Here is a 21,519-nt window from a genome sequence, read left to right as displayed (position 1 = left end):
TCTGTACGGTGCCTGACATCTGTGACAATCAAGCCAAAATGTAATTATTACTGTTTATTATTCGGGAAATCGGGGTTCCTGCAGACCATATCAGTGTTTTGATCAAATGATTTGATTTTAAATCATAAATGGTTTCAATTCCAATAAGCAGATTAAATGATTGTTACTGAGGCATGTTTAGTGCCAATATTCATAATAATTACTTCCAGCCACTTTTATTTTCAAAGCAGCTCTGTGAGGCTCAACTGAGGCACGCCTAAAAGCTAACATCAACATGCTAACAGTGAAAATGCCCTCATGCTAATGTTAAAGGTATAATCTGTAAGATTTTCATCTAGTTAATTGTATTTTAAGTTATGACCGACTAAGGAAAGCACTTGTTACCTTTTTGCAATCGGTGTGTCTGCGGCAACATTCCCCTCCCTTAATGCAAATGCGCCGCCATGGTGCTTCTGAGTCAGGCTTGTAGTAAGGGCAAATGTGTGATAGGAACGTGTGTGTGTGCGTATCGAGACCAGATCGGACCAGTATTAAAGATGTGAATGTGTGTCAATAAAGTTTACAAAAGAGCAAAAAAAGGTCAACACACATAGTGACCTCAAACGTGACACTATGGAGGCTCTGAAAGAACAGGCTCACTTGCAGTTACATCTTACTGCCAAAGAGGCCGCTAGAAACAACACATCTCAAATCTTAAGGATTAAAACTTTTAGAGAGTATAATATTTACCATCTAAGTTTAGGGTGATAGCATATTAACATTTGCTAATTAAAGCAAAGTGCAGCTGAGACTAACAAGAGTAGGATCAGATCCCAAGGTATTTAGTAATAAACCAAAGCACAGCTGAAATGTTTTGTAGGTTGTTTTTTTTTTGTTTGTTTTTTTTCTAACAGGACAGAGTCGAACCCATGCTGCTGCGATGAGGACTTTTAGCCTCTGTATATGGGGAACCTGCTCTAACCACTAAGCCACCGGGGACCCCAATCAATTAGTCAATTAACAGAAAATGAATTTGTCAATTATATTTTATATTGGAGATCATTTATTGTTCTTAATGTTTTTGAACCCTGAGCTGTTATTGTACAAAAAAGTGAGCTTTCCATGTCTTTTTTTTTTTTATTTATTTAAAGCAGGTTAAGGTTCTATATAAATACTGTGAACGTCTAAAAAAGCTCAATCCACAGAGAAATGTGCAGTCGTGGTGTCACTGCAGTACTGTTACAATCATGCCTCGGCTGCAATGACGGTGCAGAGACGCTGATAGTGCAGATCTGGCAGACCCAAAGACAACGACCAATCAGAGCAGACATTTTCAGGAGGGGGCTCTTAAAGAGACAGGAGCTAAACGGAGCGTTTCAGACAGAGGGTGAAAACAGGTATATCCAGACAGACAGGATGAGAAAAATAATGTGTTTTTTTTTTAACATTAAAGCATGTAAACATGGTCTGGTAGAAACACACAATACATGTATGAACCTGAAAATGAGCATGAAATGGGACCTTTAAAGTGTCAGCGGTGTGATTGGCATGTGGATTAATTGAGATAATAATAGGTTGATAAATCAATAATGAATCAAATGGAGTGACGTTTTGCATCCGGGTGTAAATATGGCAGCAATTTGGCTGTTTACACTCACCCACCACCTTTTAGTGGTATAATGAGTGACAAAGTGTTGCAGTATTGGAAAGTAATTATAGGTGAGAGGTTTAAGCACTGCACTTCCACCGTTTAGACCTGGGTTTGAATCCCAGATGAATTTTAAAAATTCGACTGACTTATTGTTTTTATAGTTTTAGGTTTAGGCAACAAAGCCACATAGATGTGCTTCAAAACTACACGGTCAGGGTTAGGCATAAAAATGGGTGCAAATAGCATCTGCCTAAATTAAAACTCAAGTTTTGAACAAACTGAAATAATGACAGTGCTAGATAAAAAAAAATTAGGTCATCACTAGCAAGTTTACAGTTCATCCTGGGGGGAGCAGGAATGTTTGGAGCACATTTTAAAGGCAGTCCATCCAATTATTATTGAGATATTTCAGTCTGGAGCAAAAGATGTAAAGCTGACGATGGCGCTAAAGGAAAAATCAGGGATCAGCTGTGTTTATTGCAGTCTATAAATCTCTGAAACATCATTTAGACAAGTACATGTAAACTCTCCACTGAGACCTGCACCTACACCAACATTCACAGCATTAATGATCTCGATGCTTTGCTGGCACTGTAATCCGCTAAGCGAGACCTCACCCCAGAGTATCCTCAAATATCAAATGGTAATCACAAGTTAATGGAGTCTGGCCACAGTCCAGCCGCAGGTTTGCCCTCAAGCAGCATGAAGAGACACAAGTGTTGTAGACACAGATTTAAATAAACACAGCTGCGGGAGAACAATGGCTGTTTATGATCAGACATGAAAAATCACATTGAAACGTGCCTCACAGGAACGCCTTTCACTCGCTGAGGGAATGCCTGACTTCTCCCCCCATCCTCCACATGAACTATTTTAATAAAGGCTGTCATAAAAAAAACAGCTTTGCATCCTGACTAATGATGTTTTTCCTCTTTCTCTTTCTTACTCTTATTTCCTCCCACAATTGCTCTTTTCATCACTGTTCTTTCTGTAGTTTTTCTTCCTTCATTGTTTCTTTCGTTCTACCTTTCTTTTCCCTTCCCTCTCTGACTGAATTTGGAGTCAGTTGAAAGAAAGTACTTTTTGGGCCTCCTTGCTCTATTTCAGTGGTTTTCAAGGGGTGAAGCAGGTGTGTGTGTGTGTGTGTGTGTGTGTGTGTGTGTGTGTGTGTGTGTGTGTGTGTGTGTGTGTGTGTGTGTGTGTGTGTGTGTGTGTGTGTGTGTGTGTGTGTGTGTGTGTGTGTGTGTGTGTGTGTGTGTGTGTGTGTGTGTGTGTGTGTGTGTGTGTGTGTGTGTGTGTGTGTGTGTGTGTGTGTGTGTGTGTGTGTAATCATCAATCAATCATCATCATATAAGCATCAGCTATGAATCGGGATCATAGCTGTACACTTGAACGGATCAGTGTGTGACAAGCTAATGGTAGCATGCTGTTTCTTCAACCCGTTGACGCACATACACACTCCATGTTCCTCTGAACCCCACCGTGACAGACAGCAGTTTTCTCTTTGACACGCTCCCATTCTCCTTCAGTCATCCAGCTCTCTCTCCTCCCTTCATCATCGGTGTCATTACTGTGCCCCTACCTCCCATTATAACCATTAGGGCATGCTTATTTGGCCCCGGACCCCCCTTTGAGGATCAGGTTCCTTAGTAACCTGCCCCGTCTCCACGGTAACCCGGCCCATCTCCGGAGGAATGCGGCATTTCCCGCTCTTTTGTCAGGCCACGTTTTGAGTGGCGCTGCAGGGTCGGATTGAGTTGCACTGGGTTTCATGAGGTGTGTGTGTGTGTGTGTGTGTGTGTGTGTGTGTGTGTGTGTGTGTGTGTGTGTGTGTGTGTGTGTGTGTGTGTGTGTGTGTGTGTGTGTGTGTGTGTGTGTGTGTGTGTGTGTGTGTGTGTGTGTGTGTGTGTGTGTGTGTGTGTGTGTGTGTGTGTGTGTGTGTGTGTGTGTGAAACTAATTGAGTTGGCTGTCAAAGCAGGGTCTGTGTGGAGTAATACTGTAGGGAGGAGCACAGCTTTAGAATGGCATTGAGTTACTCTATAGTTGCCCTGCCTCTGGATTATACTTATATTTCAGAGGAGGTGCGTGTGTGTGCGTGCGTGTGTTTTTATTTATGTGCCCATCGCTCCCCAAGGGTGTATGTTCACAGGTGGCTGGGTTGGCACAGCCATGGGCATTTCCAAACAGACACTGACGCAGCCTTTCCTATAAAAGTCAAAATAGAAAGGAACAGAGGAGACTGGCTTCTTCAGTCTGGCCTGTTGTCTGCATGTGTTTGCTTTACAGAGGCGTGTGTGTGTGTGTGTGTGTGTGTGTGTGTGTGTGTGTGTGTGTTTAGCTCGCAGGGAGGTTGGACTGGATACGTCCAAAGTAATTAAGCCACTGGGAATATTTCAATAAACTTCCAACAATGTTCTAAATGTACATGGCCAGGCATAATAGAGTCAAAATGAGCTCAAACTGTATTAATCCTCAATGGAAACAGGGACGACTTATTACAGTTTTTCCTCGAAGGTAGGCCAAAATACACATGGTCTCTGTATAACCTTGATCTGCTGTTCAGTATTCAATTCAGACATGAGTAGGGGTGTAAGAACATATTAATACACTATGGTATGGTGACATTATGTATTGTGATACTGTATCAATAATGAATAAGGTTTGTGGCAGACAATGGTTCATTCCCCATTGTTTAAGCCCCCTACCAGTAGATATCAGCGTTGTAATCTATCTTCTGCCATTTCAGTCTTCCACTCCAAACTAACACCAAGTAATGCACCCGAGATGCCGATAACCATGTTTTCACGGGCGGCACGGTGGTGTGGTTGTTCGAATCCCGGCTGGGGCCCTTCTGTGTGGAGCTTGCATGATGGCCTTGCATCTCCCCTTGTCTGCGTGGGTTTTCTCCGGGTTCTCTGGTTTCCTCCCACAGTCCAAAGACGTACAGGTGTTCGGTTCATTGATGACTCTGAATTGCCCGTAGGTGTGAATGAGAGTGTGAATGGTTGTCTGTCTCTGTTTGTCTCTGTTTGTCTCTATGTGCCCTGTGATAGACTGAAGTCCTGTTCAGGGTGTACCCCGCCTCACGCCCAACGTCAGCTGGGATCGGCTCCAGCCCCCCACAACCCCGACAGGGAAAAGCAGTAGATGAGGATGATGATGACGATGATGATGATGATGATGACAACCATGTTTTGTTGTTATTTGTCCCTCCTTTTGTGATGGGGAAATGATACATCTTTGACTCACTATCCCTTTATTACACTATCTTTGAATGGGCAAAAATTTGTAAATTACAACAACAACTGCTTCAAAGCCCTTTTAGCTGCTATTCAACTGACATTACCCAATGACAATCATTTACAGTATTGGCATAGCCCAACGAAAACATTTGCAAAACATTAGGAGGAGTGAATATTGCTGGTTGAGGTTTATGTCGCTGCTTTCCAACATAGACATTCCGGCATTTGCAGATTGTCGTCTTTTGAGCAACATCCGTGTTTTCGAAGCCAAACCACCCCCATGCGAGGGAGGATGATCCATGTTTAGCTCTTTCATCTAACGACGTTGATTCCGAGGCTGGTAGAGTTTGTGTTTTGTCTCAAGGCGCAGCTACATTAGCTTGTGCACGCTCCGCAGTCAGGGGTGCCAAATTAGAGATTACATTTCCATGCCAGACACACACAAAACCCTGACAAAACCGTCCAAATATTTAGGTTCAAAACAGTCCGATCTGGCAACACTGGCAGTAGTCTGTCCCTTAGGCTCGATCATGCCGTGAGTATGTGGTCTCTCAAAAACACGATTTCAATTTTTATGTGCAAAATGAGGGACAAACTTGACATTTATATCCCACATCCCTGTTTATATGAGTCTATAATTCACACAGGAGTTTACAAAAATAGGCTTAACCATTTGGTTATTTCATATAGGCTGTTTATTTATTGAACTACCATAGTCTGTTGTCTATTGTCACACATATCATTATTGGGATATGAAGTGACCTATATCAGGATAGAAGATTTTTTCCATATTGCCCAGCCATTATGGTCAATAAAAAATGCATTGCAGTGCCTCTAAGGGCGCACTCACACTGTCCGTCCGTACCGTGCCCCCTGCTTTAGGGTACTTGTCCCTGCCCTCCCTCTCCCCCTGCAGGCCAGGCCCATTTGTACTCACACTACCTGGGCCTCTGCGAATGCTTCTTGCTGCCTATACTTCATCACGCCGTAACACGTCACACGTATTGATGATGTCATCGCAAGGTGTCGCTTTGTTTAAAAATCTTTCCATAGACCTTGGAATTTTTGTGCGTCTTGGCCGACTGTTTTTAATATTGTCATCGACCAATTGTGCAGTAAACACTCCACCTCCGCATCACACCAACGTGAATCTTTTGCAGGCGCACATAAAATGACATCAGAACCGCCGTAGGCCTCGTGCTCGTACACATGCGCACGCTCGTGCTCGTACATGTGCAAACGTGCTTTACAAAAGCCCACCTCTCCCAAACGGGCCGTGGCCACTCACACTGGTCAGACGAACTAGACTTTACCTGTGAAACGTGCTTGGGCACGGTACGGATGGACAATATGAGTGCGCCCTAAGAAGTCGCTTAAAATTATTTTTGTTATGGATAACCGATTTTAATAGATTTTCACATGCAGCTTCGTTCAGTTTATTTCAAACTTAAAAAAACAAAAACAATAGACGCTAGGCAAAAGATTATAGACTCCAATCCTCAAATATGAAATAAATGCCAAACTTGTAATCATTCATTCATTCATCTTCAACCGCTTATCCCGGGGTCGGGGTCGCGGGGGTGCTGGAGCCGATCCCAGCCGACATCGGGCGTAAGGCGGGGTACACCCTGGACAGGACGCCAGTCTATCACAGGGCACATAGAGACGTACAGAGACAGACAACCATTCACACCTACGGGCAATTTTAGACTCATCAATTAACCTAACACATGCATGTCTTTGGACTGTGGGAGGAAACCGGAGAACCCGGAGAAAACCCACGCAGACACGGGGAGAACATGCAAACTCCGCACAGAAAGGCCGAGGTTGGGATGCGAACCTGTGACCTTCTTGCTGTGAGGCGACAGTGCTAACCACTACACCACCGTGTAGCCTACTTGTAATCATGTCATATAAATAACCACCCTAAAAGCGTGTCATCCTCCTTCGTTGTCAGCGAACATGAAGATTTTTGTGTTTGTCAGATTCCGAGGTCAGCGACCTCTGTCAGGACGCTCTGTCCGTCCTGATGGCCTCAGACCTCGTAACCTCCGACACTTCCTCTACCGCCCTGGTGCCCGGAAGCACTCAGTACCTCCTCAGCCTGGCCCGAGTGGCCCTCAGCGCCAGCGTGGAGATCCCTGAGCTCTGGGGGGGGGCTCAGCTCACGAGTCAGCTCCTGCAGTGTCTGCTGCAGTGTCCACAGTACGAGGTGAGGGAGCTGGCACTGGAGGGGCTCCTGATGAGGCTGCAGGAGGAGGAGGCGGTAAAGAAGAGGAGACCTCAGTGGGTGGACGAGACCACCCTGTCTAACCTGACCAGCCTGGCGCTTCACGAGACACACCCCCAGTGTCTGGCCAAGGTGAGACCACACACACAAAAACATTATAGGAGGTGCATTTGTTTGTTGTAATGTGTCTGGTCATTTTATACGTTTGTGCGCGTGCGTGTGTGTGCATGTGCGTGTGCGTGCGCCTTGTTCATGGCTGTGTGTGAGTCTGCCACAGGCCATAATTTCAGAGTCCTGTCATCACACAATGAGGAAGCATTTCAAAAAATATGTTTTTCCTATTCATCACCGTTTCACTGAACCACAGGGACATTTGCTGCAAATTGATTAAATGTCCAAATCCATCTTGCAGAGGCTTGCGTGAGAGGCTAATGGGCCGCAGGGGGACACGCCAAGCACGCTGGCAGTGAGCTGCCTCGCTCGCTCTCTCACTCACTCATGAGAGGTTTGGTAGGGTTCCACTCTTAGCAAGTTCTGGAGAGGAAAATGCAGCCTATTTCCTGTTTGGGGACAGAAGGTTGTATTTCAGCGTGTTCATAAAGCGGGAACAGGCAGCCAGCAGATCTGCTCTCGTTAACACTACCCCAGAGCTGACATGACTGAGCACTGCTGGGACTGCCTGGCAGTACAGCATGTTTGTGTGTTTCCACGCTGCTGCAGACTTGTGTGTGGTTTATATGTTTTGTTGAGCTTTTTTGTTTCTTTGTACGCATGTGTTTGGTTGCGCATTCTTTGCCAGGCGCTGCTTTACAGGCCCAGCCGTTAATGTTTAAAGTGTCAGCCCCGTTAAGTGGAGCCTCCCCTGCTCCAAGGACACGCCTGCCCAACGGGCCAGTTGCCATAGTTCGCCCAGGACTCCAGTGAAGCATTCTGGGAGAGGAGAGGAGCAGGAGCAGCAGTAGGCCAAGGACAGAGTGTTATTCCGGAGTAGTATTCTAGAGGATATGTGGTAAATGGATCTGCTGTATAACAGGACTCATATGGGAACAATGGTATCCTTGTCGGATTCTCAAAATGTAGAAAACATTCAGTGCATATCAAAGAAGCAAAGGTAAAACTGTTTGTAGGGTTTCTCAGCTTTGTGTGCTGTATTCTAAAATGCAAAATGTCCATTCCTGCTGACTTGAGATGCAACAGAAGCAATCCCTTTAATTCCTGTCAATAAAATGAAGTTGTTGTTCAATTAAAAATCAGAAGTTGAGCAGGTCGTCCACTAATCAGAAGCTCGCATGTCAAGATACTGAAGTTTATCAGAGGACACTGGGACACTCTTGATTAATGAGGACATCCTAATACAAGTACACGGAGATGCTCAACAACAAAACAACAGCTTTATTTTATCTCAGAACTAGGATCAACAATAGAGCATCCCAATCAGATGACTGCGAAAAACAACAACAAATAGAAGACAGCCCTTGATTTTGCCAACTAAAACAATAACAATTATCATGATAAACGACTAAGGTTAAGAAAGTTAGCATCATGTGCTCTGCATGTGGTTTGAATGATTTTGAGTGTTAAAAGTGCCTTGAGTGGTGGTAGACTTGAGCAAGACTATAAAGGTGCTGGTATGTGTGGAAATATATATATATATATATTTATATATATATATATACCGGATATATAACATGGAAACACAGAAATGGTTCTTGTATTGCTGCGTAGATCCAGTTAGTCCTTGTTATGTTATTTTGCTCTAACTCGACCTTGTTTAACTGCTTATCTGACGGAGTTGTTTATATTTTCAGTGTTTCCCTTTAAATGTTTCAGGAGAAAGAGCTTTTAGGTTGAGGACTAACTGCTGTGTTTGGACTGAATCGTGTTCATGCTGAATCCATTATGTCATAAACTTCCACTTCTTCATGTCTGTTGATTTTTGTTGGTCCTAAAACCACTTTATAGGCAAAGTACCACCAACAACTGGACTGGTGTGGCGCAGCAGACCATGATGAATCGTGCGGTATTCTAAAGAGTGTGGGTGAAGTGACAATTGTTGGCGTTTTTCAAACCTGGGAGACTCTTGCCTCCTACCTGTGGGGCTTTAGTGCTTAAGACATACCAAAGCCTAACGAATGGAAAGACAGACTATGCTGATTTGCAGCATGTGGTCAGTTTTTACCTCCCCTAAGGAGGTTTTGTTTTTGGCTCTGTTTGTTTTTTTTTATGGAAAAACTGCTGGCCCAATTTAATGAAACTTGGTGGACGAGTGTAGCATGAGCTAAGGAAGAACCCATTACATTTTGGAGCGGATCCGAGTCACAAGGCAGATACACAAATTACTTTTCACTCTCACCAACAGGAGCATTCATGTGGTGTCGGAATAATCGGGAAAAAAATGGAAAATTCACACTGTACCAGCTTTCCAAGGGCCCTTCTAGTTTATTTCTGTTTCTTGGAAGTTTTGTTCCGCTGAATCTTTGTTTTTACTTTAAGCAACACAGATAGTCATCACTTGGTTTAGGCGAGTGAGTGTGCAGGAGGCAGGACATGACGCCGATTACACCGCGGTGATAGAGCCGCTTCGTAATTTGGTCACAAACAACCGAGTCTCTAGCTGTTCCCTGAAGTTGTCTGATGATTTCGGCGCCGCTCCTCTCATTGTTTCTCCAGTTGGACATTTTAGTTGCTGTTCTTCACCGGAGCAGGCTTGTTTTCTTCGGGTGTCAGCCGCAGCGTGGTAGAAACGTCATCAACGCGCCCACTCGCTCGCCGTGAATTCTCCAGCCAACGAGCTGCTCTATTCACACATGGACTTAATCGGAGACAGACTTTGTACTAAGAGGGTACACTCAGTTTGATGTTCGATTAAACTGATTTGCGATTTGAACATTTGCATTCTCAAATCAAACTCCACCGGGTTATGTATACGTTCAGGTTTGCAGTGCATGTGTGAAAGAGGCTTTAGTCTATGGAGCTATGGCATGAGGAGCAGGTGATGTCACCCAGGTCCCTCTGACTCTGCTGTAAAAAAAACCTGATTTATTTTTTTCTATATACAATGAGGCAGTTTGCGGTTTGGACTCATTATGATTTTTTTGACATTTAAATAAAAGTTTGTTTGGTCAGAACCCCTTTCATGGTCTGGCACGGAATCTGCTTTGGCCTCAGATGCTAGTTAATACCAGTGAAAAGCAGCAACACCTTGAGGCTGTCAAGGTTAAAAAAAAAGCTGGGTACTTTTTTATTTGTTCATGGGTTTTTTTGTGTGCGCCTGTTCATGCAGGGTGGGCGTCACTGTTTATTTGCATGTTACAGCTATGAAAGTCTGTACGCGTCTACGCCTGAGTTGGCATGTTTTCCTGTGACTGTGTATATTTGAGTATGTGGGCAGTCGAGTGTGTTGCAAGACGGGAGCTCATTAAAGCAGGTTGTTAAAGTCAGAAGCAGCAGAGATGGTCAGACCAGCTGTGTTGGAGCTAGCAGTCGAAAACCTGGCAGACAGATGGGTGGATGAGCAGTGAAAAACACACAGGCAGGAGCTGGAAGAAACTGCAAGTTTGAGAAACGCAGTGGCCCAAAGAATAATGACACTGGCTCGGCATTACTGGCCCGATGATTTCACTCTCATTATCGAGAAGAGCCAATGGACTTTGCTTATTGTCCGAAAAAGTGTAATGTTCTGCTGTGGTTTTTTGACACTACATGTTTATCTTAAGCCCAGCCACAAGAAATCCTTCCCAATTAGCTTATGCTTGCTGTTGAATTATTTAAATACATACTAGTTCATCTGGTTGACTTCACACTCCCTACTGCAGACACTCGAGTCTTCTGCGATGCACGCACGAAGTGTGAAGTTGACTGGATCAACGGCTCTTGAGATATGTGAAGGACAGTCAAACATGCGTGCACACAAACCCAAACAGAGATTTCTTCCTTTATAGTTAGATGATGCTAACCTGACTCCGCCGGATGCATTGATTCACATGATTCTCGTTTGCTCAGCATATCTATCTGGGAACTCTCATTTGGAGATCTTTTGGGAAGGGGTGAAAATACTGGTTGCTGATTGGATAAACCATCTGTCTATTACCAACATACGGGCCAAATCAACCAATCAGATCGATGAAGTGTATGGCGTACCATCAGCGCCGTGGCAAGGAAGAGAAAGTAGACAACATGTCAGTAAAGGATATTTTCTGTTTGAATTTACAGATAAAATGCACAATTTCAGGTGCCCGGTCCATATTTCAACAGAAGGATCCAAGAGAAAAAAAGAGTTAGCGAGCGGCTTGCTCCATAGCTGTGCTCATTTCATCCATGGAAGCTGCCATGTTGTTTACACTGAACAGTGGCTTCCCGTTTCGCCACACTTAAATCCGTCTCCAAACCAACGCTGATTGTACGTCTGTTTGGCAAACGGCTCCAAATTTTCTCTGCAGCACGTTACCAGCAAATACAATGGAGCTTGCGAGATCAGGATGGTCTCACGAGGCTAAGATGATGCTGCTACAGTGCCACTTATTGGCCAAATGCCACCAAATGTGTCATGTCCACTCTGACATTATATCCCCACTTGTCTCCAAATTACGGTTACAATAGCAGAAAGCTTTCAGGAGATATGCCATTGGTTTTGTATTATACGCTCCATTCACAGCATTTGAGCTTTGGGGGCAAAAACTGTATAGAACATCACATATCTGAACATATCTGTACCACATTTGGTGATGATTGCTCACAATGTACATAATGGCAGAAAATCGATGTAGATGCAAATGGGTGTGACTTACATGGATAGATTCATCTAAACCTGCAGAATCCAGGAATTTAATTTCTGAGACGCAAACTTCAAAAGTCACCGGCTAAAATATAAAATTAGTTTTTTGTTATAGTGCCATCATATGGCCCAACTGCACCAAAGCACATCACTGGATCTCCAGCAATAAACCTGCCAAGTGTCAAGTAGATCACATGATGCAACATTTGCTGGGGACAACTGGGCGATTGAGGAAATTGAACTGAACACAAAAGGCACCATGAAAAAAAGAACGATAGTTACATTTTAAAGTGCGTTTTTCTACTGATACTTACTCACTCTGTCGTGATGTGTTTATTGCGTGAGTTGATATTGCGATGACGATTTAAATTTTTTTTTTTATTGTTCCTTAATTCATTCAGTCACAACAAAAATAAAAAGGTCTACCTTGATACCTTGTCGCTTTACTGCTCACATAGACAAATATACAGTCACACACACATACACACAGATGTTTACACACAGATATTTCATGCACCCACTCGCCCTGCTCTCCACCCACACGGATCCCATAAAGCAAGCTTTATTTTAAAGCTCTAATAACAGATTGGGGCCTTGAAAGAAATAATAATCATTGAGATATGCAGCAGGAATGTCAACACGTGTTCCTGGCTTGATGTGTGTGTTTAACCGGGTCTCACGTGGTGGAAAAGTAGTCCTTTCCTCCTCTGACTCGGTCAGCCGCCTCCCTCTCTGGAAGAGTGACCGGGCAAAGCAAACAGCATGGGAAGGATGGAGAGAAGGGGGAAGCAGCGAGGGGTGAAGGAAGGAGAAAAGCAAGCTTAGGAGGTTACGCTGAATGGATGCTAAGAGTAGACAAAAGAGAAAGATATGGTTGAAGATTTGCCTGTAATTCATCACATCTTTGTGTGCACGCTTGTGTGTGTGTGCATGCGTAATCATGCATATATTTGTGTGCAGTGTGTGTGAAAGAGAGAGCGAGGCAGCTGTGTACCCGTGGTTAGGGTGTGCGTAGGGAGGATCTGACCGGTGGGGTAAAAATACCCGCGGGCAACTTGCCAGCCACGCTGCAGAGAGGACACCAAAGCTGTGTTGATGGATGGCCCTGAGCAACTTCCCTCTCCAGTAGCTGTGTGTGTGTGTGTGTGTGTGTGTGTGTGAGAGTGTGAGAGATGGAGGTGAAAAAGAGTGATTACTTTAGTATCTTATTTCTCACTCCTTTCATAATCCCTTTGTCTCTGTCTGTCCCTCCTCCTCTCAGGTCCTCACAGTGTTGTGCGTGTTGAGCTCCGGTGGAGAGCTCCGGTGGAGGGATGCTGTTCGGGGTTTTTCCCAGGAGGAGGTCCTGCTGCACCTTCTTGCACTGGCTCAGAACTCTGTTCACAGGTCAGAGAAGACACACATACATGCACAAGTACAAATAATCTTTAACATCATCCAAGTTATCTTAATGTGATCCTCTGTTTCCTGTGTTTGGGCCAAAGGATTAGACAGTCATTTCCTTATTCCAGCAGGTAGAGCTGACATACCCTACAGCATGTCACTCAAGGTCAATGGCATAGCCCCCAAAATCATACAGATGATTATGCAGGGTTTTGGAATCATAGTGTTTCACAGCTCAGCATAACTATCTTTTAAACATTTTTCTTATCCTCTTTGGGTCGGACATTTTACGCCTTTATTAGGTTAACAACAGTGGAGAGAAGACAGGAAATGAGTAGAGATAAAAATGGGTAGTGACATCCAGTAAAAGTCTGCAGCCTTTGAGATAAATGCTAACATAAGCATGCTTACATGCTTACAGTGCTTACCATGTTCACCATCTTAGCTTAGCATGTTGGCATGCTAACATTTGATAATTAGCACCAGAGATGTTTTAGAAGCAAGGCGGGCCAACTCATCGTAACTTCCTGTACCTGTGTCACGGCCCCACCTCTTTAGGAGACTAGTGGCAGGTCCTGAGTGTATTGATTCCAATGGGAGACGTGAACACAGATTATGACCAATTCATTCGCCTCATAGTCACTGAAAAAAATAGCGGACCTGTTTTTTCACAAGCCACATATCTCCTGAACATTCTGTCACTAAAATGTAATTTTCAGACGCACAAATATGGAAAACATTTGTTTGAGACCTGTTTCAGTCTCAGCAACAAACTCTCACGAGATCTGGCAAGTGGCAAAACAGATAAACCAACGCAAATGTTGTCTTGTTGTCTTGGGGGGGGGGGGGGGGGTGACTTGACTTGGGACCAAATGACTTGAGTCACATGTCTGGATTGTGTTCAGCAAACATTTGTATTGTGTTCCCTGAGTCTTAAATGATATATTCTATACATAGATTCATATCTCTGGGCACCATCACCTACAGGGGAGGCTGTGCCTCAGTGGTAGAGTGGGTCGGCGTTTGATCCCCAGCTCCGCCGGTCCACATATCGAAGTGTCCTTGGGCAAACCCTGAATTGCTCGCCGTACTGTGCATGGGTGTGTAAATGTGGTATGAATGATTAGATTAGATGGTATGAAGATGCCATCAGTGTGAATGGGTGAATGTGACAAGTAGTGTGGAAAAACCTTGAGTAGCTATATAAGTACAAGTCCATTTACCATTTTACAACAGGCCAACACCTGTAGCTTTCATTAATTTCAAGGTTAAATGCAGGTAAAGGGAGGCGACTGTGTGACTCCAAAAACGCTCTCTCCCTCCTGAAAACCTGCTGTCAAAACAGTCCCTAAACAATCCCAGAGCAGCTTTTAGCTATGAGGGATGGAAGAGACATGAATGTACTACCTGGCGAGATGCAACAACACCTCCTCCTCCTCCTCCATTTCCCTGTTTTTTCTGGCACCCTCCACTTGTGAAAGAGCCCTCACGTGGCTGTGGCAGGCTGACTGTCAAGCATTCTTTCAGAGCCACAGTCCATGGAGGAGGGACATTCAGGTTCACTGGCTGCACCTTAACCCTGCACCTGGGCACACCTGGACTTTACTGGCAACTTTCTGCATGGGTGTTTGTGGGGGAGATTGGAGAATGGTAGATTTAAAAATAAAGAGAAACGTCGATGAAAGCTGATATTTATGCTCTCAAAGGCCGTCATTAGAGCATTATTCCTACATGAGCTTATTCACACCTGTCAGGCTCCAACCATTATTTTTGTGAGAGTTTATGAGAGACTCCAGCCCTCTCTTACCACAAACTGATTTGGCACGTACTGTTCCAGTATTTGTGTGTGCGCGTACACCGTGAGCCCTTTGACATGCATTGACAGACACACACACCTTCCTTGACAAACCACTGCTGTACTTTTCTCACCCCGACAAGAGAATACAGGCTTGAATAAGGATTGTATTACAAAGGCTTTTAGCCCTGTAAAGCCTTTTCCTGGCCACAATCTCTGGACCTGGGGATCCACTTTCCCTTTGGATCGGCCCCAGGGTTATGATTAGAGCGAGGGAGGGATGAGATTGGGTTGCTGGCTGCCCTTGTCTCCCGTGTGATTGAATGGCACTCGGGCTATTGTGATCCATAATGTAGTGGTGAGTAGCAGCACACTTCCTTTGTGGGTTGTAAGTCAATACAGTTGAGTGATGTGTGTGTAGTTGAGGGCGCTGGGGGGTTATGTGTGCGTAACGGTTTCCACAGAACAACCTGAGGAGCACATAATCATTTTCAGACGCTCTCACTGGACTAATTTGTTCAATTAAAAGTTTGGTTCACCCCAAAAAAAACAACAAAGAAACATGTACTCAATCACTGCACTTCCCATAGTAACCCATAAGAAATTTTATTCACCTCCATTGTATTGGGGTGAAGAGTAAGGTGGATCCACGGAGTCAATTTTGTTTAACAACATAGAGCCAAAAATTACAAATGATTTTTTAATAAGTTCAAATTACAGTGTCTGTTTTGCGTCTCCAGCTGACCACTTGTGTTCAGATTTTACAACTGCCTGCGTTGCTGCCACTAGAAGGTCAAAGAGCCCATTGCACAGTTATGTCCACATTCTCGCCAGTCACGTTAGTGGTTAAGTCGGTATAATTGGAGACATCACTGTCAGCAGAACACAAAACATCTTTTTTTTTTCAATTACGATCAGTTCTTTTTTCAGCGCGACACCTTATCAACAATTGGAGAGCGGTAAAATGACAATTACGTTTGTTTGTTTTTTCAACTCAGAACTGTTCATAGAACGGGGAACACAGCACTGTGGCACTCTAGAAATACAAGGCCGGGCTGGCTTTGGCCCAGAGATCGTCTTTTGAAAGGGCTTTATGTCACGACTTAACAGATGGAGAGAGTGCTGGCACACTGTCACCAAAGAAACCACCACGTCGTGCCTTGGTTTACATATTGTCCTGTTTCCGGGATGCATAAGTGTGTAAACTACAAAAGATATGTGGTCAAATGCACCCCAGAACACCTTGGCAAGTGGTTTGACTTATCAGAGCACAATGCCTCTTGGTGGTTGTTTACACTTGTATTTAGAGCTGTCAGCGTGTGATCTGATCGTCCATTTAAAAACAAAGTGTGAACAGGGTCTGTGATCTGTTTTTTAGGGGAAAATAATCTCTTCAAGGACCCACATTAAAATAAGATAACCGAGTTATGTCTTCGACATTCGTAAACTGATTTCAGGTTTTTTATTCTGTGTTTCAGTGTGGAGCTCCACTGTGCTGCCTTGACCCTGGTCTCTCAACTGGTGGCTCAGCTGGTGAACTCAAACCCTGAGGTAAAGTCTGACTAATAACCTGTCGTCTGGCATCGGAAAATGTGTTAGCAGCCTTTGGTTTAATTCACAAATGTACAGGAAGACGATTCTGTTTCTGTTCTTCGTTGGCATACATACTTACTGACCTTTTCACTCATGTACGGTAGTTCTGTAATCACACTAAAATGATATTTCACAATAAATTTAACTTAAATTGTCATTGAATTGTCTGTTAAATATTGGCTATTGAATATTGTAGCCAGAGGTAATATAAGCCAATTTTCTTCCTCGTGAGTGGAAATAAACGTCAACACAGGATCAGAAACTTTATCAGATTTTCTCACCTAGAAATCATCTCTTGTGACCAAAATAAGAATACTGAGTTTTTCATGATGCTGATAAACCTACAGAAGGGTGAGAAATCCAAAAGAGTTGAATAAATTCAAGTAGAACCACATCTAATGCAGATTTCAGTCACCTGCTCTAGACCAGTCCCATGTAAGATCCTGGACGTTCATCCGGATCGTTCTGTGGAACTGAAGAAACCCAACTAAAAAACGCCTCAGTAAACCTTTACATGAGTGTATTTTTCTGACCAATGACGGATCCAGGGTGCGGGTGCAGTGGCTCCTTTGGCTCAGTGGGGGGCGCTGGTGTGCTCGTGCTGCAGCGAGGAGCAGCCGGTGGAGGTGAAGCTCATGGCTGCCGACGTGTTGGTTAGCTGTACAACCACTGTGCTGACCAGCCCTCATCTGCCGCTGGGTGAGTCTCATAAAGGAACCACTGGATGAAATGTTTACCTTTCAGCCATTTAAGATACACACTTTTTCATCTGTGTGGGTGTGTGTGTGTGTCTGTGTCAGGTCTGTCCACTACAGTTTCTCTTTGGAGGAGTCTGTTTACGCTACTGCAGGATGAAGACCAGGATGTCCGAGATTCAGCCTCTGACTTTGTCTCTAATGTTCCAGCGATTCTGCTCAGCACAGGTACACACACACACATACACACTCGCAATTATTACATACTAACTAATATGCAAGCATGGTTATACACATGATATACACATTTGCTTCCTTGGGCTTTACATGCTCACCCAAATACTGAAATATACACACTTGTGTAAAAACGGACACGCACACACACACACACACACACACACACACACAAAAAAACACCACAAACACATGTTGCTGTTAAAATGGTTTGATGACATCATTTCGTGCTAAGGGTTGGAGAGCATTCCTGGAATGAAGGGCGCTAATTGCAGTCAAGACGCAAGAGCGAAAAGTGTGCGTGTGTGTGTGATTGTGTGTGTGTGTGTGTGTGTCATTGTTTGATGAATGTCTGAGGTCTGTTTTCTGAAGAACTGTATGATGGGATACTCAATTACACACACTAATGGCAGACTCCCATAGAAACACTCACAATTTTCTCTCTCCGTCTGTCGCTCGCTCGCTCACACACACATACACGCACACACACACACACACACGCTATCAGAGGACTGACAGCTGCCAGCTCTCAAGTGCCCCTCACAAACAGCCACAGTGCGACTTCCTGTCCTCAAAAAGCTCACTTCCTGTATTTACCCAGCTTTCCTCCAGGAGCCACCCTTATTGTGTCTGTCCCAACGATAGTATCTCATAACATAACACGAGACAGCAAAACATCTCCTCAAAAGTCTCCCTCATCGCAACGCTGTCCATGGGTGGGAGGGCAGAGTCATGGGGGAAGACTCAACTCCAAGAGCAGCAGCTATTGAAGCTAAATTCTGAATGGACGTGTTTTTCTTTTTCTTTTTTATTTACTGTCCATTTACGACAAATCCAAACGTTTCCTTTTAAAGGCAGAAAGTGTTTTACGAACAGAAGGCCCAGGAAATGCATTTCACATTCCTGAAAGCGTTTAGATACCAGGGTTGTATCCAAAAGCAATATGTGTGTGTTCTGTATGTGTTTATGTACATAAAGCCAGACAGGGTCAGATAAGCTGCCAACTAAACATCAGATAGGGGCTCAACAACATGACTAAGATGAAGAGGTTTTCTCTACAACAGGAAGGGAACACAATAGGCATAATTGCTGTGTGTGTGTGTGTGTGTGTGTGTGTGTGTGTGTGTGTGTGTGTGTGTGTGTGTGTGTGTGTGTGTGTGTGTGTGTGTGTGTGTGTGTGTGTGTGTGTGTGTGTGTGTGTGTGTGTGTGTGTGTGTGTGTGTGTGTGTGTGTGTGTGTGTGTGTGTGTGTGTGTGTGTGTGTGTGTGTGTGTTTAAGACTGCACTAACTGTAGCATGTTATTATTTTATCTCAGTTGTCAAATTATGTGTGTCGCCGGCTATTTTCATAAACGGACATTTTCTCCGTTTTCAAAGAATAAATCCTGCACACCTGTCCGTTTTCAGAAATATGTTCATTTACACTAACCTGCGTATATATGCCGTCAAGAGCATGCCAAACCTGTAGGTGGCAGTGTGTAAAGGACAAGTCAACGTTAGCCAATGGTCCATTGCCACCTAAGCCAAATGAAAATGGAAACATAGGTTATGCCGATGACGCAGGTGCAAGTTCTGACGCATACTGTCACTTTGGCTGCTGAAAACTAAGGTTTTCTCTGTTTACATGCAGTTCTTCAAAAAAAAATTTCAACTGTGGAGAGAGGCTAACCCAGTGTCGTCTCAGTGCTAAGCTGTTTGCTGCAGTAACACAGAGCTGGTTGAAAATCAGTGAAGTTTCCCTTAGGTTACCAGTTACGCTTACGCTTGCGCTAGCTAGCTTGGTTAAAAATGTGCAACTGAACACTGATCAAGACATTTGTAAGCGACCAAAATGTTGCCGTGGATGTATCACTGAGCCTCTATCCTGATTGACAGGTTGCCCAGTAGCCCCGCCCTAAAGCATACTCTGCTTCATCATCAATTTGACTCTAAATGGGACCATACTTACTAAATAAACATCATGCATTGAAGAAGACTTGAAACTATTGATTGAACCATAAACTAATTAGGAAAAGGGTAATAAATCAAGTGTGAAGGGTCATTCTCTCATTGACTTCTATAGAACCAGGCTTTTTGCAACCAGCGGAGTCGCCCCCTGCTAGAAATGAGAAAGAATGCCGTTTTAAGGCACTTCTGCATTTGCTGGAAGCTTCTTTTATATAGTCTGTGGTGTGAAGAAAAGACAGTGGGGATCCTCTTTTGTCCATCCAAATCCATATCGATACAGTTTTTCCTGCGTGTATGGAAGATAAAGAATGTATTACCTACCGTAAACTGGCACACATGTCCTCCTGTGTAAGTATTTGCCTCCAACATTTTGTGTTACGCCACTCCCCAGCCAGCCACTCTCTCACCTACTTTCATGGAAGTTCATGGAAATTGCCCTAAATTCCTTTTTTATTTTCACGTGTCGTACACACAACAGGAATGCGGAGCACAACACATGGAGAGAATAAACGAGACGGTAAATTGGTGAGCACGTATCAAATGAATGAGCGTCTTGGCCAGAAGAGTTGAATTCCTCATGTAAATGAAAAACAACAGAAAAACCCAAAAGAAATCACATCCTACTGGCTGTAAAAAAACATGACAAAACCTTCAATTGGGAGAATATGTCATCTTGCTTCTTTGAGAGCTCCAACTTAAGTGATGTTTCTAAAATTGAATACACGGGAGTGAGATGCCAGGACATTTTAGTGCTTTGAGAACTCTGGCATTTAATGAAGTCATCATGATCGCATGAAGGCTAAGAACTAAACGTAATGTTGAAGAAGTTTGATTTTGGAATGATTTTATTAATGCTATTAGCACCAAAACGGAAGTCTGGTCATTGTGAAACTTTGGAAAGCGTTTCAACAGTTTGAGTGGTGCAGAAAGTGGTTAAGTTGTTGTGCGCGATGGCAGAGACATGGGGTTTGATCCCGGTAGGTGACCTGCATAATATCTCAGGTCAGCACATTAGCTCCCAGCTGTCAGAGGGCCAAGGAAACAGAAATGGAATAGCCTGGCATGCTATATCACACCATAGCTGTATAGTGCAAAGCTGTGCCAGTGGAAAAACAACATTACTGTGTGTTTGTGTGTATACAGGTCAGTGTGCGTGTGTGTCTTTCCCATCTCCAGTCAGCTAGTCTGCCCTGTGTGTGTGTGTGTGTGTGTGTGTGTGTGTGTGTGTGTGTGTGTGTGTGTGTGTGTGTGTGTGTGTGTGTGTGTGTGTGTGTGTGTGTGTGTGTGTGTGTGTGTGTGTGTGTGTGTGTGTGTGTGTGTGTGTGTGTGTGTGTGTGTGTGTGTGTGTGTGTGTGTGTGTGTGTGTGTGTGTGTGTGTGTGTGTGTGTGTGTTTTATGACCTGCCGTTGCAGAGTCAAGTATCTGAGGTGTTAGCTGCTTCAGATGGAGGCGACGACTCCTGGCCCTTTGATATGGAGGACAGGCAGAGATGTGGGAACACAGACGGGTTCTGCCACACACACACACACACACACAAGCGAAATGCAAAAACACCCACCCCCCTTCAGGAAGGGACGACATTTAAATTTCAATGCAATTATGTCATTTGAATGTTTAAACCTCACTGTTTTGTGTATCTATGTGAACTCGATATTAACCTGAATTAAGAATTCCAATACGTTATTTCCATGGTGTTGGAAAGTTCGACCAGTATGTGTGAACCTGAGCAGCTCTCTCTCAAAGCCACAAACCAAAGTCTCAAACTTGACGACGAATGGGCGACCAATTTAGTTTGTTTTTCTCTTTTACACCCAAATTAGTTTTATTCTATTGTAGTCGTGTCCGTTCTGAGACAGAACAATGTCCCCACATACTCAGAATGTATGCTCTGCGTCATCTACAACTTATTTCACAATGCATTGTCTGTGGAGCCGCGCCACACTTTATCCCTGATGACATCACACATTTGAATCATTCATGTATACACATCTTTTAC

The 21,519-nt window shown here is 43.9% G+C and overlaps 1 protein-coding gene across 1 annotated transcript in view; it reads left to right on the top strand.

Annotated features, from left to right (window-relative positions):
* thada (THADA armadillo repeat containing) overlaps positions 1 to 21,519 on the top strand; it is a 109,747-nt gene that overhangs the window by 75,619 nt on the left and 12,609 nt on the right. Inside the window, exons 32-36 of the mRNA XM_083922653.1 lie at positions 6,859 to 7,235; positions 13,139 to 13,263; positions 16,534 to 16,606; positions 17,197 to 17,347; positions 17,449 to 17,571. Coding sequence (XP_083778779.1) covers positions 6,859 to 7,235; positions 13,139 to 13,263; positions 16,534 to 16,606; positions 17,197 to 17,347; positions 17,449 to 17,571 — 849 coding nt within the window. The remainder of the gene's footprint in view (positions 1 to 6,858; positions 7,236 to 13,138; positions 13,264 to 16,533; positions 16,607 to 17,196; positions 17,348 to 17,448; positions 17,572 to 21,519) is intronic.

Source organism: Echiichthys vipera (genome assembly GCF_963691815.1).
Source record: "Echiichthys vipera genome assembly, chromosome: 11".
Classification (NCBI taxonomy): Eukaryota; Metazoa; Chordata; class Actinopteri; order Perciformes; family Trachinidae; genus Echiichthys; species Echiichthys vipera.
The sequence above is the reverse complement of the archived record's forward strand: the minus strand, read 5'-3'. Positions and strand labels throughout refer to the sequence as shown.